Source organism: Mchenga conophoros, linkage group LG5, assembly GCF_057382185.1.
Source record: "Mchenga conophoros isolate Kocher_MC1m ecotype Shallow Benthic linkage group LG5, M_conophoros_male_GT1.1, whole genome shotgun sequence".
In the NCBI taxonomy this organism is placed as follows: Eukaryota; Metazoa; Chordata; class Actinopteri; order Cichliformes; family Cichlidae; genus Mchenga; species Mchenga conophoros.
This window is the reverse complement of record NC_140530.1, coordinates 20,190,424-20,206,987: the sequence shown is the minus strand read 5'-3', so window position 1 is coordinate 20,206,987 and position 16,564 is coordinate 20,190,424. Positions and strand designations below refer to the sequence as shown.

Below are 16,564 nucleotides of genomic sequence, written 5' to 3'. Positions count from 1 at the left end.
GTAGTAGCGTTTTATGGTCAGTACTGGTACTGAACACTGCACTGAGATCTACCAGGGCAAGCACAGAGATGAGTCCATTATAAAAGGCTGTAAAAAGATCATTTGTAACCTTCACTAGTGCCGTTTCTGTGAAACTCTTCAAATAAACCATTCCTTTGTAAACAGTCAGTTAGGCCTAACTTTTTAATAGCTGCTCTTCTAGAATTTTTGATCTAAAAAGGAAGGTTACCATAAAAAATGGTTTTACTTTGATAATTGATTTTATTTTTCAGACTTTAAACTATATTCATATGTCATAACAATTGTTTTAGGTGCACATGCAAGACACACAGATAGGGAAATAATTAATCATGTACATAAAAGCAGCAACAGCACACTATAAAATACCCCGTTGCAGGTGAAATGGTACTCAAGCAAAAGTGCTGTCACGGCGAGTGAGAAGAGCCGTGTGAAAAAAAGGAAAAAGAGGATCCAAGCGCAGGCAGTCGTGACGGTCTGAAGGTGATTTATTGACACAAAAATATAGAGAGGCAAACGACAAAACGGAGAACTAAACTATACTGAGACAACTAAACTACAGAGCATGAACACGAACATAAAGCAAGGTGGACGACGGTACAAGATGGTGACGGCAGGGAACACACGGATGAAACATGGTGGAATACACAGACGGACCAGCAACTATAATGACAGAGGACACGACTTAAATACACACAGAGAAACACAGGGGAATCACACACAGGTGGTGGACACAGCTGGGAATAATCAACAAGACGAGACAGAGGTAAAACTGAACACACTCACACAAGACGCAGGCCTTCACAATAAAACAGGAAACGAGAACACTACACCAAGACGCAGACCTGACACTGAGAGACAGACAGAATGACACATGGAACTTGAACAAAACTAAACGTGAGATACAACCGAGAACAAATCCTTAAACATGAATAAACAGAAACATAGAATTCTAATAATAATAATCATTATAATAATAATACTCATAGCGCCCAAAACTACAATAAACATTCAAAAATAAACTAATCAATTAAAACTCAAAATACTGGGTCGAAACTGACCCAGAACCGTGACAAGTGCAATCAGCAAAATGTACTCTATTAAATGTAAAATCACCGGGAGATAGAAGGAGCCCTTTCAGTATTAGTCTACATCCTTAAAGAGAACCAGTTTATTTAATGTTGTGGCTTTTAATTCATTTTGAATGATTTAATCAAGCACACTTTACAATCTCATTATTAGGTTTATACATTTCTTGGATCAAATTTTTAAGCATAAGCAAAAAATAAAATAAAATAAAATAAAAATAGGATACTAAAATGTTTCGACGTGTTCACATGCTTTGTATTATTTTACTCTTTGTTTACATTTATGACCATAATAGCAGTGACCTACATGCAATAAACCCCTGTTGTCTTTTTTGATTAAGATGCTATTAAAGTTCACCCGCGTTCCTGAGCATTTTAATGTGATCACTTCGTCCCAGATTTAGAGATACAGGTAGACCAGTGCGCTAAAGCTCGGATGCGGATGGCTGACTCATCAAACAGTGAGAGTACAGGCCATTAACGTAAGCAAACCTGTGATTAAAGGACCTGATTCTTTCCACAGGTGAGGTTTGCGCTGGAATGTAAGGAGAGCCGAGGGCCTCACCTGCTGCTGCTGTACAGTCAGAAACAGGGAGGCACAATGAAAGGCGAGTGGGCGGGGTTTGCTCCATTTTCTCTGTCTGTCTGAGAAGTTTGCACCAAATCACTGGAGTCAGGTGTACCTGGAGAAACGCCGTCATTCAGAGCAGCACGTTTGCGGTTTATCCCGGATTTACCTGCCGGCGAGAATGCGCCAATGATCCGCTGAAGCCGAGAATCGTAGCTACGCATCAACTAATCAATAACAATGAAGAAGGGGTCGCTGAATTTTCTGGGTCGAAAGAATCATTCTCTATTCGACACCAATGTCAAAATGCAGGAGATGGGTGAGTAGAGTCTAGTGCGGTCTGTTTATAAGAGCAGGTATCTACGCCTACAGCGAAGAGCAGCACGACCTTTGGACTTGGTGTTGCAATAGGACACATATGTTTCCACCAAGCTCCAAACTTTAGACGTGCTGACAGGAGTGAATCCTTCAGGTGCTTTAAACAAGTAGCAGCAGGTGTCATCTATGAATTTTGTTCGGTGTTTTTAACAAAAGTAAATCCATATTTTAAATCCAAGAGTCTGGGTCCTCTTCAGACTGTGTTCACTTTGATCCAAGTTAAGATTTCTCAGACAAAACTGAAGTTTTCATCTAGAATAGCTAAATGTGTACCTTGGGTGTATTTCATATGAGTCAGCTACTCTTAGACATACAATCCACGGTGTTATAGATGAAAACAGAAATCTGTTACCGGTACTTTTATTTACCTGACACAAACAAATTCACTCTTCTGGCCACAACAATGCATAACAGCATATTTCCATAGTACAACAGCTGGGCAAGCTCCATCTGCTGAGCAAGAGTGTGTGATGCAGTTTAAAGCCTTAAAAAAAGGAAACACAAGTTAATAGCTTAATAATAAAAATATTACTTTCACACACTGATATCAGTTTACTGATAAGCTCTAAGTGACATTAGTGGAATTTGACTAGTGAAAGCAGAAAAGGAGAGGGCAATTTCTATGCAAAGCTGCAACACAGGAGAGATCATTTGCCTATTTAAATCAGAAAGGGGCGCAATAAGAAAAACGAATCATTTGCTTAGACTGGTTTAATACCGCAGCCAATTCATTCTGTAGTTCCCACATTTTTCTGAAATGACACAGAAGTGCATAAAAGCTATGAGGACCTACACCCTGTGACTACTGGGAATAGGTGGGAAAACAGTTCCCTTTCCTTGTCTATTATGACAGGCTCCTCTGTCACGCTGCTTCTTGTGTCTGCTTTTGTAATAGAAAGCTAAATGAACACATAGAGTAAGAATCTTCAAGTGGCAAGTGTCTTTCAGCAGTCAGTGTCATACTGGAACAAAGGTGTGACTTCTAGGTTTACGTTCTCAAATCATCAGTTTCCCAGGAATGTTATTGCTTGTCTTCCACATCTGAAAATGACTATGGTCATGTTTCGGGTCTCTTCCTCGGTGCACTTTTAAGTCATCATTGAGTGTCTTGTGTCATCCCGTGACTTAGATACATACAGAAAAACCAGGCTTTTCCACTGACATGAAAGACAAATGCGACTGGTCTCTTAACCACTTTGACTTAAGAATGGACGATCATTGTGTGGCACTGTTTGTTTAAAGAACAAAGGGTTATGCAACATAAAAGCAGCAACATTGGCTGCATGTTATGAAGCTCCTCTCAAAGAGTGAACACAGTTAAAGCGAGTTTTTCCCCCAAGAATAAACCTTGAATTCATTCTTCCAGGCTTTGCGACAGATAAACTATTTACGTCTGGCTATATGATAAACATTGTGGTGTTGTACAGCAAGCAGAAGGTGGTGCAATGGATTTCAGTTGGCACCATAACTGTTTTCCCTTAAACACAATGGTGGACTTTAAATAAAGACTGCAATCATCGGCTCAGTTGTGCATAGCTATTTTGTTGTCAACAACCAACGGCCACACAGCAGATTATTAGGCTGACTGACAGCTACTTAGAGGACACTTGGATGCACACAGTATCTCATTACCTGCACACTGCAAGTGTACAACATCATTGTTTTGGCCTTGACTGGCAGATTAATGATGGAGATTTGATTAGTAATTTAATAGCTGAATCAATTCAATTGAACTTGCTTTGCTACCAGAACTTGCTTTGCTGGATATTAATGATCTACTTTTTTCTTTTTCACAGACAATGTAGAGTTGGTCCTGGGGTCATCTGCAACTCATGAGTCAGGGACTGCGAGTGTGCGAGCTAGACCCACAGTGAAGCATGGTGCTGTGAGTATCTCTGTGAAACCATGTGGTTCACATCAATTTTTACGTTCATTACCCAGTTTCTGAAATTGAAATGACATGTTTTACGTGTCTCCTGTCTCTCTACCCTCACCATAATCAGTCACAGCAGATGGCTGCCTCTCTCAGAGCCTGCCAGAGGCTTCTTCCTGTTAAAAGGGAGTTTTTCCTTCCCACTGACACCAACTACTTGCTAATAGGGGGTCATCTGATTACTGGGGTTTTCCCTGTATTATTGTCGGGTCTTTACCTTACAATGTAAAGCCCTTTGGGGCAACTGTTGTGATTTGACACTACATAAAATGGAATTTAATGAATAAGATTTGCATGTGAACAGCTCCACCATTTTATTCAGTCTCAAACCCTGCGCCTGCAGATGCAAATGAACTGATAGCTGACAGTTTAGTGTTTAAAGAGTTTATTTACTCGTGCAATCTGATGTGTGACGTGGTCCGCACAGTAAAAGTCTCCACAGAGAGATCACGACTTATTTTCTTCCAGTATCTCATGTGGGAGTGATAATGCTCATTTCTTTTTTTAGAATGACATGAAATATGACTATAAAAAAACGACATATCTCACAGCGATGCTGTCTCAACAGGTAATTTGCAGAAAACATGATCAATGATCTTCTGCAGGTCACATCACGCTGCGCACAAAAGCTACAGCTGCCAAAGTTGCCATAAGACATTAGAGCAAGTCAATTACAATTTAGTCTTGCACTTAAAGTCTCCCATTGCATTGTCATGTTGCAGACAAAAATGCAAAGCTCATCTGAGCACTTGGTTCACACACCTCAGCTCAGTGTTTTCTGGGAGTGTTCTGTGAATGTGTCTGTGGCATGTGGATGCGGCACACCCTGCAGCACATGGGCAGGACAGCTCTGAGCGCTGCGACAGATGAACGTGAGTCATAGCGCGGAGAAAAGGCGAGATGGAATCAAACTGGATCATACGCTGTCTTTAATGGCACGCCCTCGCTCCGTGATGCAGTTTTCATACCTTTCCAAATAGCTACGCAACTGGGATTATTAGCAAAAGAGGGTGTTATTCAAGGTGTGATATATCTTTTAGGACAGCAGCTGCCTGAAACTGAAGATTTTTATTCTTATCTATTGATGCTGATTTAATTCATTACTGCATACAATCAGCATGGCTGAAACGTGGTATAAGGGGAGCTCTTAGGGCATAAATTGAGTCCAGTTAAAAATTTCCTTGTTGCTTTCCTCCTCAAATGGTCTGCAGCAGACTAAGATCAAAAGGATACAGCTATTATGTATTCCTGGACTGAATATCTGCCCATTTGAAGGACATATAACTTTCCAAGTTTCTTAGATTTGTATTGTGTCAACACAGTCTCTATTTATTTGGTGTCGTAGAGAGAACAGCAACGTACTTTCCATAACTCTTCCTCTATTTTGCCCCTCTTGCCTACAACATAAAACACCCATGTATCTAAGTAACACGCAGTTTTCTCAGCCAGGCCCATCTTAGACAATGTGATGAATAATAGGTGTATCCTCTGATTCACCAAATATTTCTCATCACTCAAGTATGCAAACGTGTTTTCTTTTATTTTTTTTAAACCTCTAGCTGTTTTATGTTGAAGAAGCCTAAAGGTTAGACATGTACCTAAGTTGCTGCAAAGCAGTCTGACATATTTAGTACTTAATTTTGTGAACATAAGGCACCGTAAACCACCATCATAGAATTTTCACGTAACAGCACATTGAAATGATTTTGGCAGCTACTTCAGTTCTGCTGACGCTAAAAATGCTGCAAGCATTGGACAGGCCAACCTGTTTTCAAGGAACACTGAGAGCTGATATAGTTGAGAACTGGTTTGTGCACCTCAAGACCAAATACTTGCCAGACAAAAACCTCTGTACATACAGGCTACAGTATATAGCCTTATCGCAATTTTACTGTTGATCTTTGTCTCTTGTGTTAAGAGGTTTGAAAAATCAAGTCTGATGGTGTTTAATTTTCTTCCCTCGCAGTCCTTGTCTGAGAGTTTCCAAGGCTTTGCTGTCCCAATGCCGAAAGTCCCTCTCCTGCCCCCTGTCAATGGTCCAAAGACCAACGGTTCAGGTGAGCATCTAGCTACCTTCCAATATGTACTTTAGGTTTAACTTGACTAAAAGGCAAGAATCCCATTAATTAGACCCTAAAAAGTCCACATAACTTGTGGGGCTTTTGCTCAGACTCGGTTGATGGATCACAGCAATCAAAATAAAGAGGAAAAAAAGGAGGGCAGGTTAATGTTTGCTCGGGCATTGCTCAATAACTCCCCCTGAAAATGTCCAAACGGTCATACCAGATGCCAAATATATTTACATAATGGGAGTGTTAGCATTCTCAATAATAAGTGGAAACCATTTACTTCTTTTATTTCCTTTTTTAACAATTCTAAATTTATGTAAGAAAGCTGAATTTAAAGCTTTATAAAGAATTTTCTTATTCTTTATAATCGTTTCTGCCTCTTTAATAATATTCTTATTATTGCATATTATATGCACAAATGAATTGCACTCTTTAAATGAAACAGACGGATTTCAATTTTAGTCTCTTATTTATGCAGCAAGTTTGCATATTTGAATACTGTGTCTGTTTCTGCAAAAACCTTTCTCATTTGTCCTGTCTTCTCATCCACAGTTGGTTGGGATCCATTGTCCAATGGCTCCATTACTTCAGTGCCTAACCTTGATAAAGGGGAAATATTTGTTCCTCCTCCTCCTTCTGTAGCACCTCCACCACCTCCAAGTGAATGGATTCCACCTCCACCAGACTTCCTGGGTGACTTAAACACTCTAGACCTAGCAACCATACAGCCTCCTTCCATGCCCGCACCAAACCCTCCTTCAGTAGAACCAAAGGATTTATCCTTCCTAAAACCACCACCAATGGCTCCACCAAAGCCTCCATCTACCACTTCTACTGGCTCTCCATCATCCATACCCATCTCTAGTCCACCATCAGCTCAAGTTCCAGAGCATCCAAAATTTGCCGCCCCACAGCCCCCTACTGAAAGGCAACAGAAGACTCAGAAGAAACCTCCTCCAAAGCCCATTAGAATTTCCTCAGTCTCCAACTCTGACTCCCCCCCACAGACTCCTGCACCACCACCCCCTGTGCAGACACCCACATTGTCCACTTTCAATCCCCAAAACACAGCAAAGGTTAACACTGCTCCTAAGACCTCATTTCTCAATGTGTTTGAAGACCGTGACAAAAAACCTAAGCACATGTTACTCCTGGAAGATTCCGGGTCTTCCAGCTCTGGCCCTGTTCTCGTCAAGGTGGACGGTAATGCTCCCAAAGTGCCTACACTATCTAAACCAGTTCCCATTGTAAAGGAGCTGGAGGAGAATTTACAAGTTGCCCAACCTTCTGAATCTACCCTATTTGAGCAAAAGACAGTGACTAAGACAGAGACTAAGACAAAGGCTAAAACAGAGACAATTTCAGTGCAACCAGAAATAACCAAACCAGTACAGCCACCGCCTCAGAAGTCTCTACAGCTTGATAAAGTTGACAATACTCAGATTAATTTAGAGACAAGCAAGGACAAACTTGGAGAGAACCAAGGTCCAAAAGCAGAAAGTCCAAAAGCAGAAAATCCTAGAGAGTACCAAAGTCCAGCCCCAGTCAAACCTGGAGAGTACCAAAGTCCAACCCCAGTCAAACCTGGAGAGTACCAAAGTCCAGCCCCAGTCAAACCTGTACGGTATCAAAATCCAAACCAGAAATACAGTCCGATATTGGATCACAAACTACGTAACCTGAAAGGAAGTGAAACCCATGGAGCACGAGACGGGAATGCAGCTTCTCCGCTGGCTCTTCTAAAGGCAGCTAAAGAAAGAGAGAAAAACAGAACGACGCACTCTGTTTCACAGGAAAACAGTGGAAAGAACAATGAGCAGCCAAGTATTCACTCAAGTGACCTTTCAAGTTCTGGCTCTTCAGCTGTAAAACTGACAGAAAAAATATTACCAGAGACTCCAAAATCCTTCAGTCCAGTAGACCGTCCACAAACAAATGATGCTCCTGAAACTTCAAGCAGTCATGCCCTGGTCAATGGTCAGGCACCATCTACCAGTCCAGCTCTCAACAGGATCATAGAAACCCCTGCTGTTAGCAAAAAAGCAGAGGAGAGACAAAAGGCATATCAAAGCAGCTCACTGTCTCAGACTCCACAACCTGAGGGCAATAAAGATGGGTTCAGCATGCCATTACTGCCTCCACCACCAGAGTTTGATGATTTAAGCAAGATTATGGACCTGCCACCTTCCATCATTCCACCGGACCCTCCCACAAAAAAGGCACCGTCACCACCTGTAACCTCTCTTTCCCCTGCCTCAGTTCAGTATCCTTTGAATAAGACACAACCCTCTGCAAGTCCTCCCTCTTCAGTTCCACCTCCTCCTCTGAAGACAGCACCTTCAGCTTCAATTCCACCTCCTTCTCTGAATACAGCACCTCCCTCTTCAATTCCACCTCCTCCTCTGAAGACAGCACCTCCCTCTTCAATTCCACCTCCTCCTCTGAAGACAGCACCTACAGCTTCAATTCCACCTCCTCCTCTGAAGACAGCACCTACAGCTTCAATTCCACCTCCTCCTCTGAAGACAGCACCTCCAGCTTCAGTTCCACCTCCTCCTCTGAATACAGCACCTCCAGCTTCAATTCCACCTCCTCCTCCTCTGAACCACCCACCTCCTAATGTCCAACCAAAGACACAAGTCCAGACAAAACCCAAGCCAGACTCCACTCAGCCAGCACGCACTCTGGAACAAAGACATTTTGATCTCCAGTGCATCCTAAAAAAGAAGCTGGAGGAAATGGCCCCCAAAATTTCCCACCAAAAGGAAGATGTAGAGCCTTCCTCTGATGAATGGGAGTCCAATGACCAGCTCAAATCACCAACTACCAAATATCACCAGAAAGCAGCAACTCTGGACATGAGGGAGCTGCAGCGTCAAGTGAACAAAAAATATCCAGATAACTCGCCAACAAAAGCTTTGACCAGGTAAGACTGTCATGCTCAAATGTCACACATTGACTTTTTAAGATGCCAAAACTCACTGGTTGGCTAATATATTCATACATAAAATGTTCTTCTTTTCAGCAATGGGCCGAAGTCTAAATATCAACATGGTATGACTTTCACAGTTCGGCCTGGAACCAAAAATCCTATTACTTATCATGAGTAGCGGGGATTATTAAGGGTCTTTCGATTCTTGGACATGTTGAGACCTTCAACACAGACTATGGGACACAACGTGTGTGAAACTACACTTTTATCAGCAGCAGTGTGGACCACAGCTGAAAAAGAAGGCTTCACACAGGTTATTTACACACTGGGTAGCAAATATGTTAAGACTGCCTGTTGACAAAGGACTGCCGAATCATAAAGACAAACACGACACAGTCACTGTCAAATGGTGTTTTCTTTTCCATTGTGTCACAGTCAGAAAGAACGTTTTAAACATTTGTGTAGTTGCTGCTAATTATTTAGTCTTAAGCTATATTTTGCTATATGTTGACTTTTTAACCATAGCTTTGGGTAATGTTATTGTATAGGAAAACTCCATTAATATTCAAATAAAAAAAGGTAAAAGTTTTTTAAAAGTCTTTTATAAAACAATGAGAAAATTTAATTGTAAAATATAGTAATTTGGAGCATAACTGTTATTATTTCATGCTGTAATTACCTGCCAAATAATGGGAAATGTTCTTTCACTGTTACATCTCGATTATGAAAGTCTTATGGCGCAGAGTAGTAGGGGTCTAGTGTGATTCTCACATTTATCCCAAAAAATCCTTTATGGTTTGTATTGGATTTTCTATACCACTACGATAAAGAGTGTTAATCTAGTTACGTATACATTGTTATTCATGGAGATATCAATTTGTATAATATGAAAATCACATTTGGACATTGCAAGATGTAGTTATATGTACATGTTAAAGTTGTATATAGAAAGTTATCAAATTAAGACATTCAACTCTAAGTAGGAAATAAATGTAACAAATTGCTGAGTACACATGGCTTGCATGTGTACTCAATTGTATGTAAAAACACTGCAGTGATTTGCATCATCCTAGTAATTAAAGCTTTTAGCTGTGGCTCAGAATGTAAGTGCAGATTTAATATACTGGTAAATTCCCAGGGTGCAGTATTGTTTAGTTTGTGGCTTTAGTTTGTTGTTAGGTGGTTGCTAGACAGTGTGACATCATCGTAATATGTCATGCTTAGTTTTTGGGATATAAATTATGTGTTACTGTTGTGAAATTAAAATGATACAATACTTTTATAAGGCTCTTGTAGGTGCATAAAAGCTACAAATGTGTCATTGTGCCACACTGTCAGGTGGCTGCTAGGCAACATGATGACCTCATAATATTTTATATAAACAAGAATCGTCAGGGCCCCATGAAGAACCTGTGTGCCAACTCCAGATCATGTAGGAGCTTGTGTGCAAACAGATTTTTTTGTATTAAAGTAAGATATAAGCTAGCTGAAGAACTGGTTTAAGTTTTTTTTTCCCTCCTAAGAATTGTCCCAAATAGCATCACGCAATTAATTCCAAATAATTCCAAGATTCTGCTAACGAAGAAATTTAGATTTAATTATTAGGCGTTTTTTGTGGTTGTTGACGCAAATAACCAAAACACATCAAAGCACATGTAATTCAACAGACCTCCATGAAAGGCCTTAAATGTACCAAAAGTTATAGATCATTATTATCTACATCAGACCTCACATTGACACTGTTAGTGAATGACTGGGGTCTGCGTCAGCCACATCCTTACCAACACAGTGGTTTATATTTACAGGGCATGTGATCAAAAAGTTCCACCAATAAAATAAGAAACATACTCAATTTAGCTACTATGCTACTCAAGATGGTTTCCTTCATCGCTTCTCCGGGGCTGCCATTGCTTCTGCTATTTATTTTTATTTTTAGATGGCTTCACTGAAGTCCCACCCCATGTGTTGAAATGTCTTCTGCGTCAAAGTGAACCATTCTGAATCTGGAAGATTTAAGAGTGGTTGGTCTGAGGTCGAGCATTTTTGTCCTGTTTTTTTCCCCCCCCCCTATATTTACTGGGTAAAACACCATCACTGTCAGTGCACAGTTGTACTGTAACATCCTGGGTAAGCATTCTTTTCAAATAAAAAACTTTCACTCACAACCAAGTTGTATTTCCTTCTACTATTGTCCTTTTCCACAAAATGAATTTCCAAGTTAAAAGCCTAACAGGAATTCCAAGTATCAACTCCAAAATAGCTGCAGTGCTGGAAGCAGTGCAGAGGTGCATAAGGACATGACCTTGAAGGAGGGGGTTGAGGTTTATGGCTTTTCGGGGAAGAGGAACTTATTGACTGCACTTTGTGTATCCTTGAAAACTCCTCTTATTCCCACTACCTCACAGTAGTAACAGTTTATCATATCTGATCTCAGTAAACACAAAGAACACACCAAATGATGCCACTGATAACATTAAGTTACCTTTAATGTAAAATTCTGCAATACAAATGTGCTGCTTTGATGCAGTTACACAAAGACAAACTATACAGTATGAAAGAAGTGGATAGTGAGGCTGTGATTAGTAGTCATAGAGAGAATAAAAATATGGACGCAGCTATCTGGTCAGAAAAATTAATCAAATGAAGTCAAAGTGCTATAAGCCTACATTTGATGTGAAGACCACCTAAGGGCGAAAGCTGCAGTTGCAAAAAGACTCTCCTACAGAATTCCTCCTATACCCTTCAATAGCTCACTTAGTGGCTAACGACGTGTCAATCGCGTCACTAGCCAATGACTAAGCATTTTAGATCAGACCTGCCCCTCTGTAGAATGTCCATTTTTTACAACCAAGATGGGGACAGCAGAAACGCTCATCACTATGTAACTAGGTCCATTTTATGCTCTCTATGTTAGTAATGCACAAAAACCATGACTAGGAGAGCAGAATTCCCAATATTGTGCGGTTTTTGGGGGCTAAATTAAGGTGAGAGCTTTCAATAGATTTTCATTTCTGCAAAATGACACCTCAGGAATGAGGGGAGAGTAGTGAGGGGAAAACAGTGCTTTCCTTCAGTGCATTTCCAACTGATCGGTCTAAGAAGAGGAACTGGGAATGCCATCAGCTGGACCCACTTTATGGTGAAGCACAAGATGATCCCAGCCTACTGTTGTGAGGGTGGAGGAGCCATTGTGAAGCCAGCTCACACCTTTGACATAGTCCTGGTGCCGCCGGTCTCGGAGTCTACAAACAAATATGTGATTAGTGTTTTTAATAATACAACAAACTAAATGCTTTCAGCATGAAGTACAAGCACTCACATTTCTCGCAGTTCAGAGTCCATAACAGCAACGCTACAGTCATCACTAACAGAGGCTAGCAAGGGTGTGCTGGGAAGAAAAGGAAGACGTCAGAATTTTGTAAAAGAGCAATAAAGCCAAAGGTGAGATCGTGACACACTTTACATTTACCTGTGTGTGGAGAAGGCCAGCCCATTAACTCTACGGCTGTGAATGTTCTCCACCTGAGACGGCTCCGATCCCAGGAAATCTTTCACAGTCACCCTGCCGAGCTCATCGCCTGAGACACGATGAGAGTGAAAGAAAAAAAGGAAATCAACTTTTTCTCAATTAAACTCAGCTTTTAATCAAATGTGACCAAGTGCAGCGTCTTACCAAAAGCAATGGTGCTTCTGTGGTGAGGGTGCCAAGCTAGAGAAGTAGGGGAGCAGCTAGGTGACTCTACATCTGAGGCAAAACAAAAACAGAAACTGAGAATGCGCTTGCCATCTGTCATTACTTACACAGGACATCCTGTACAGCATAGACACTGACATATTTCCAAGAGAGCCTATAAACAGATTCCAGGAACAATAAGACAAATTCCTTCTTTAATCATCCAGACAAAAATCAAACACTAGGTAGCTAATTAGGTAATTAGGCACTCTATATAACTCTTTACCCCTTGAAAGTAACCCTTAAAGCTCTTTTGTGAACTGAGAGGTTTCTGTCATATTTCAGGCCTGCTTACAGTACTAAATGATGGGATCTGGATCTAAAGTTAGTGAGGGTGGTTTCTGCCTATGCAGCCACTCCTGGACAAACCTGAAAACTACTATAATGGTCCTGAAATCACATCTTTATGGGTTTGGAGGTGTCAAAATCCATCATTCGGAGGACAGATAAAGTCTCCAAATGTGGGGGAAAAGTTAAGGCTCTGGATTTGGATTGATTACTTTGGTAATGGCTGCGTATTTGGAGGAATCAACTCCATTGCAGGTGCAATAGTCTCTACCTGCTAGGTATTAGTATATACTCCTATTTTAGCACATATACATTTGCAGAGTGAATGACTGCTGCATAGTGTGTGTACTGGCATAAATATGTAAACATAACTGTTTGTTTTGGAACAAATTTTACTCTCTGTCATACTTCATTTCCTGTGGAGCTCTTCCAAATCTCGACTATTCTTGCAGTAGTGTTTGGCAAAAGTGGTTATCAAAGCTTGGTGACGTAGCTTACCTATTCTTGATGCAGGTTTGTTGGGCTTCCTCCTGTCCCACAACAACACACGGCCGTCCTAAAGAAGGGGTGAGAAGAAGAAGTAGTTTAGTTTATCTGAATGATTGCAGCTCTGTGGTCCAAAAAATAAACCTCACTGACAAAAATGCAAACAACATGCTGATTAGTATCTTACTTGGCTACAGGAGAGAAACAGAGACTCATCTGTAGGACTGCAGGCAACACAAGTGACTGGCTGTGTGTGCACTGGCGGAAGAAAAAACCCAAGAACTGTTGAGTTAAACTTTTCACATCAATGACATTTATGACATTTTTGGCTTTTTAAAACCATTTTAATATAAAACTTTCCTTCAGCAATTAATCGTTCCAAAGAGTCAATAGGAATATGACACTGGGATAGTCTGGTAATGTCAGCAATAGAAAAAAAACCCTTGGTAAATTAATTAATCTAAAATCTATACATACAGGAATGCTACCAAAAATAAACATTCTTTGCTTTTATTTTTCCACATTGAGGGGAAAAAAGCATTTTTGTAAGTTTTGTGCATTTCTGTATGAAGAACTGTTAAGATGATGCTTACCATTGTAGGTAGTGACAACCGTTTCCTGACTTAGATCCCAGACTTTAATTCTGTAATAATAAGCAAAGATGCACTTTAAGGGATGACAACTCAAAAATTAATTAAGCCAAAGTTTGAAACAAAAGCAATTAACATTGCTTCTGCTCTGTTGTGACAGGTGGAATGGTGTATGTATGTTCATGTAAAACAAGTCTAACCTGCAGTCCATGCTGCCAGTGACTGCAGCGGTTGCTCCAACCACGGGGCTTACTGTGGTGACAATATGGTCATGATCATGCTTGGTAAAGCGATTAACCAGTAGACATTCATCCTCTGCTAGTTCCCAGAGCTCCAAGGCACCTGCACAGAAAAATGAGGCCAGTTTCATACAAGCCTCAAGTGTGTGCTTGATTCATCTGCCATAAAAAACATTTCATTACCTGAATCTGACGCAACAATAATTCCCTTCTCTGACACCCATTTGACATCTGTGACACCAGCCTCAGTCTGCACACCAGCTTTGCAGAATCCCTCACTGGGGGCCTGGTCAGGGTCGCTGTAGATCCAAACAGATCCCTGCCAGCTTCTGCCAGAGAGGCTGGAGGCACCAAGTAGCAGGGTGCCATCTGTGGAGAAAACCCAACGAGAAAACCCTTCAAATATCTATATTTTCATTCATCGCCTGCCAGTTAAGATTACTCTGACTAGTATTCAACATAAAATGTTATTTATTTAACATTTCCAACGTAGGACTTGAACAGTTTAGCACAAATGTAAACACACTAATAATAACCAACTAGCGGCTCCACGTGTTTACACGTTAACCTTCAGCTAGCGCTCCTTTTCCCTACCTGCTCTGTATTGTGCCGCGCACAGGTGCCTCTCCATGCACGCTGGAGCATTGGGGGGTATGTCCCACCGGTTTTCCTTGGTCATGCTAGTATCCACGGAACTATTCATCCAGAAACCGCACTTTAAATGTTGATGAGATTTCCTAAACTTCTACAACACAACTCCTGCGTTAGCTAGCTAATGCTACTGCAGAAATGCTGCAGGCTTTGTCTTTAGTTTATTTGGAAAATATTATTACTATCATTAATAGTACACAGTCGGTTCCTAAAAACACGATTAAGCCTGAATGCATGAAAAACGAGTCCGTAATTTTTTCGTTTCGCGAATGAATGACCGGGAGAAGCGCAACACATGGGACTATTAGCAAACACTTCCTGTCTGGTGTAGCTTTTTCCTTCTTCTTCTTCTTCTTCTTCTTCTTCTTTTTGGCCGCATGCACAGTTCCAGACATGTTACTGCCCTCTGCAGTATTATTAGGCTTATGCGGCCTCTTCAAAGGTTTAATGCTGTAACGTAATACAGCACTGCCACCTGCAGTTACTATAGTTTTGTATTTCTATATCATGTTTTTATGTTTTTATTTATTTCGTTTTAACTTTTTGTTTTGAACGCTGTTTAGTTTCAGTTAATTTTCGGAGTGCGTTTGCTCATTTACTTTGAGTTTTTATTCGTTTCAGTGTTAGAATTTTTTTTTTGATGATAACTCATATTTATAACTTATGGATGGCAAATAATGCTGATGCCTTTTTTCTCCCTGTGGCAGAAACAAGTTTTTGTTGTAGCTTCTTTCTTCCGAAAAATAAGACATAATTCCAGCCTGTACTTTGATGTGAACTCCCATGTCAGTTAGTTAGTATGTTAGTTACAGACAAATCAGTCCGTGAGTTAATCTTTTCTTTTATTACATTTTTTCATTCCCAGGCTGATACAGCTAGCTACAGATACGAACTTCTAGATTCGCAATTCGGCAGATAGCCTATTTTGATGTTTATTTCACTTTTGTAATGCTCGTGCACAGGAACATCAAAGCTAACTGAACTGCTTTAAAGCTCTTCAGCTTTTCATCACGCCATCTGGTTTTGATCATAAAGATAAAATAAACCTGATCACTGCCTTTTGTAGATGGCATTGTATCTGCTGATAGGTTCATTGTTCACTGTAAAACTTGGAATTTCTACAATAACTTAAGGTATTATTATTATTATTATTATTATTATTATTATTTACAGCATATTTACTGTTTTATAATTTATTACAGGATTAGCATTGTTTTTTCCAGTTAATATGAGTGTAGCACTATTAGCTCTTTGAAAAATAAAGCAAGTTTAAACATTACATTTAAACCATCAAAAAAATGTGAATGTCTGCCATCCTAATATCGTCTAGTAACACAGCTATTTCATCATTAGCAATTCTATTAAAATATTCACCTAATGATGGAACGAGATGCAAAGACAGAGGACCACAAACTTATCTTGAAGGGGTATCTGTCTACCACAATCTATCCAATAGTTGAGATTCCTCTTTCTAAATATCACAGTAGAAGAATTGAGAATAACTACTTCATTGTCACACAACAAGATCAATGTTCATATTAGTGAATCTTTCAATAAAAGGATTTCAAGCTGGGTGACAGGTTTCCCCAGT

General features: G+C 40.3%; 2 protein-coding genes across 2 annotated transcripts; one reads left to right on the top strand and one right to left on the bottom strand.

Annotated features, from left to right (window-relative positions):
- The first annotated feature begins 1,696 nt into the window (after window positions 1–1,696).
- Window positions 1,697–11,145, top strand: LOC146574396 (uncharacterized). Its single transcript, XM_085274009.1, has 5 exons — window positions 1,697–1,993; window positions 3,849–3,937; window positions 5,952–6,042; window positions 6,607–8,980; window positions 9,080–11,145. The coding sequence occupies exons 1-5, from the start codon at window positions 1,915–1,917 to the stop codon at window positions 9,162–9,164; spliced, it is 2,718 nt and encodes a 905-aa protein (XP_085130135.1). The 5' UTR covers window positions 1,697–1,914; the 3' UTR covers window positions 9,165–11,145.
- A 300-nt stretch (window positions 11,146–11,445) lies between these two features.
- On the bottom strand, window positions 11,446–15,326 carry wdr77 (WD repeat domain 77). The gene is made up of 10 exons (XM_085274008.1): window positions 14,917–15,326; window positions 14,506–14,691; window positions 14,284–14,425; window positions 14,087–14,136; window positions 13,681–13,751; window positions 13,506–13,563; window positions 12,660–12,731; window positions 12,456–12,564; window positions 12,306–12,374; window positions 11,446–12,228 (listed from the first exon to the last, which is right to left on the bottom strand). Exons 1-10 carry the CDS (start codon window positions 15,023–15,025, stop codon window positions 12,081–12,083), a joined length of 1,014 nt encoding a protein of 337 aa, XP_085130134.1. The 5' UTR covers window positions 15,026–15,326; the 3' UTR covers window positions 11,446–12,080.
- Window positions 15,327–16,564: the final 1,238 nt, after the last annotated feature.

Bases quoted from the DNA above. Each gene is read 5' to 3' on its own strand.
- LOC146574396 (XM_085274009.1), top strand. From the start codon at position 1,915: ATGAAGAAGGGGTCGCTGAATTTTCTGGGTCGAAAGAATCATTCTCTA. The intron at 1,994-3,848 runs GTGAGTAGAGTC...TCTTTTTCACAG, and splicing joins TGTCAAAATGCAGGAGATGG to ACAATGTAGAGTTGGTCCTG. The intron at 3,938-5,951 runs GTGAGTATCTCT...CTTCCCTCGCAG, and splicing joins CCACAGTGAAGCATGGTGCT to TCCTTGTCTGAGAGTTTCCA.
- wdr77 (XM_085274008.1), bottom strand. From the start codon at position 15,025: ATGAATAGTTCCGTGGATACTAGCATGACCAAGGAAAACCGGTGGGAC. The intron at 14,426-14,505 runs GTAATGAAATGT...TTTTCTGTGCAG, and splicing joins TATTGTTGCGTCAGATTCAG to GTGCCTTGGAGCTCTGGGAA. The intron at 13,564-13,680 runs GTAAGATACTAA...CCCCTTCTTTAG, and splicing joins TGTTTCTCTCCTGTAGCCAA to GACGGCCGTGTGTTGTTGTG.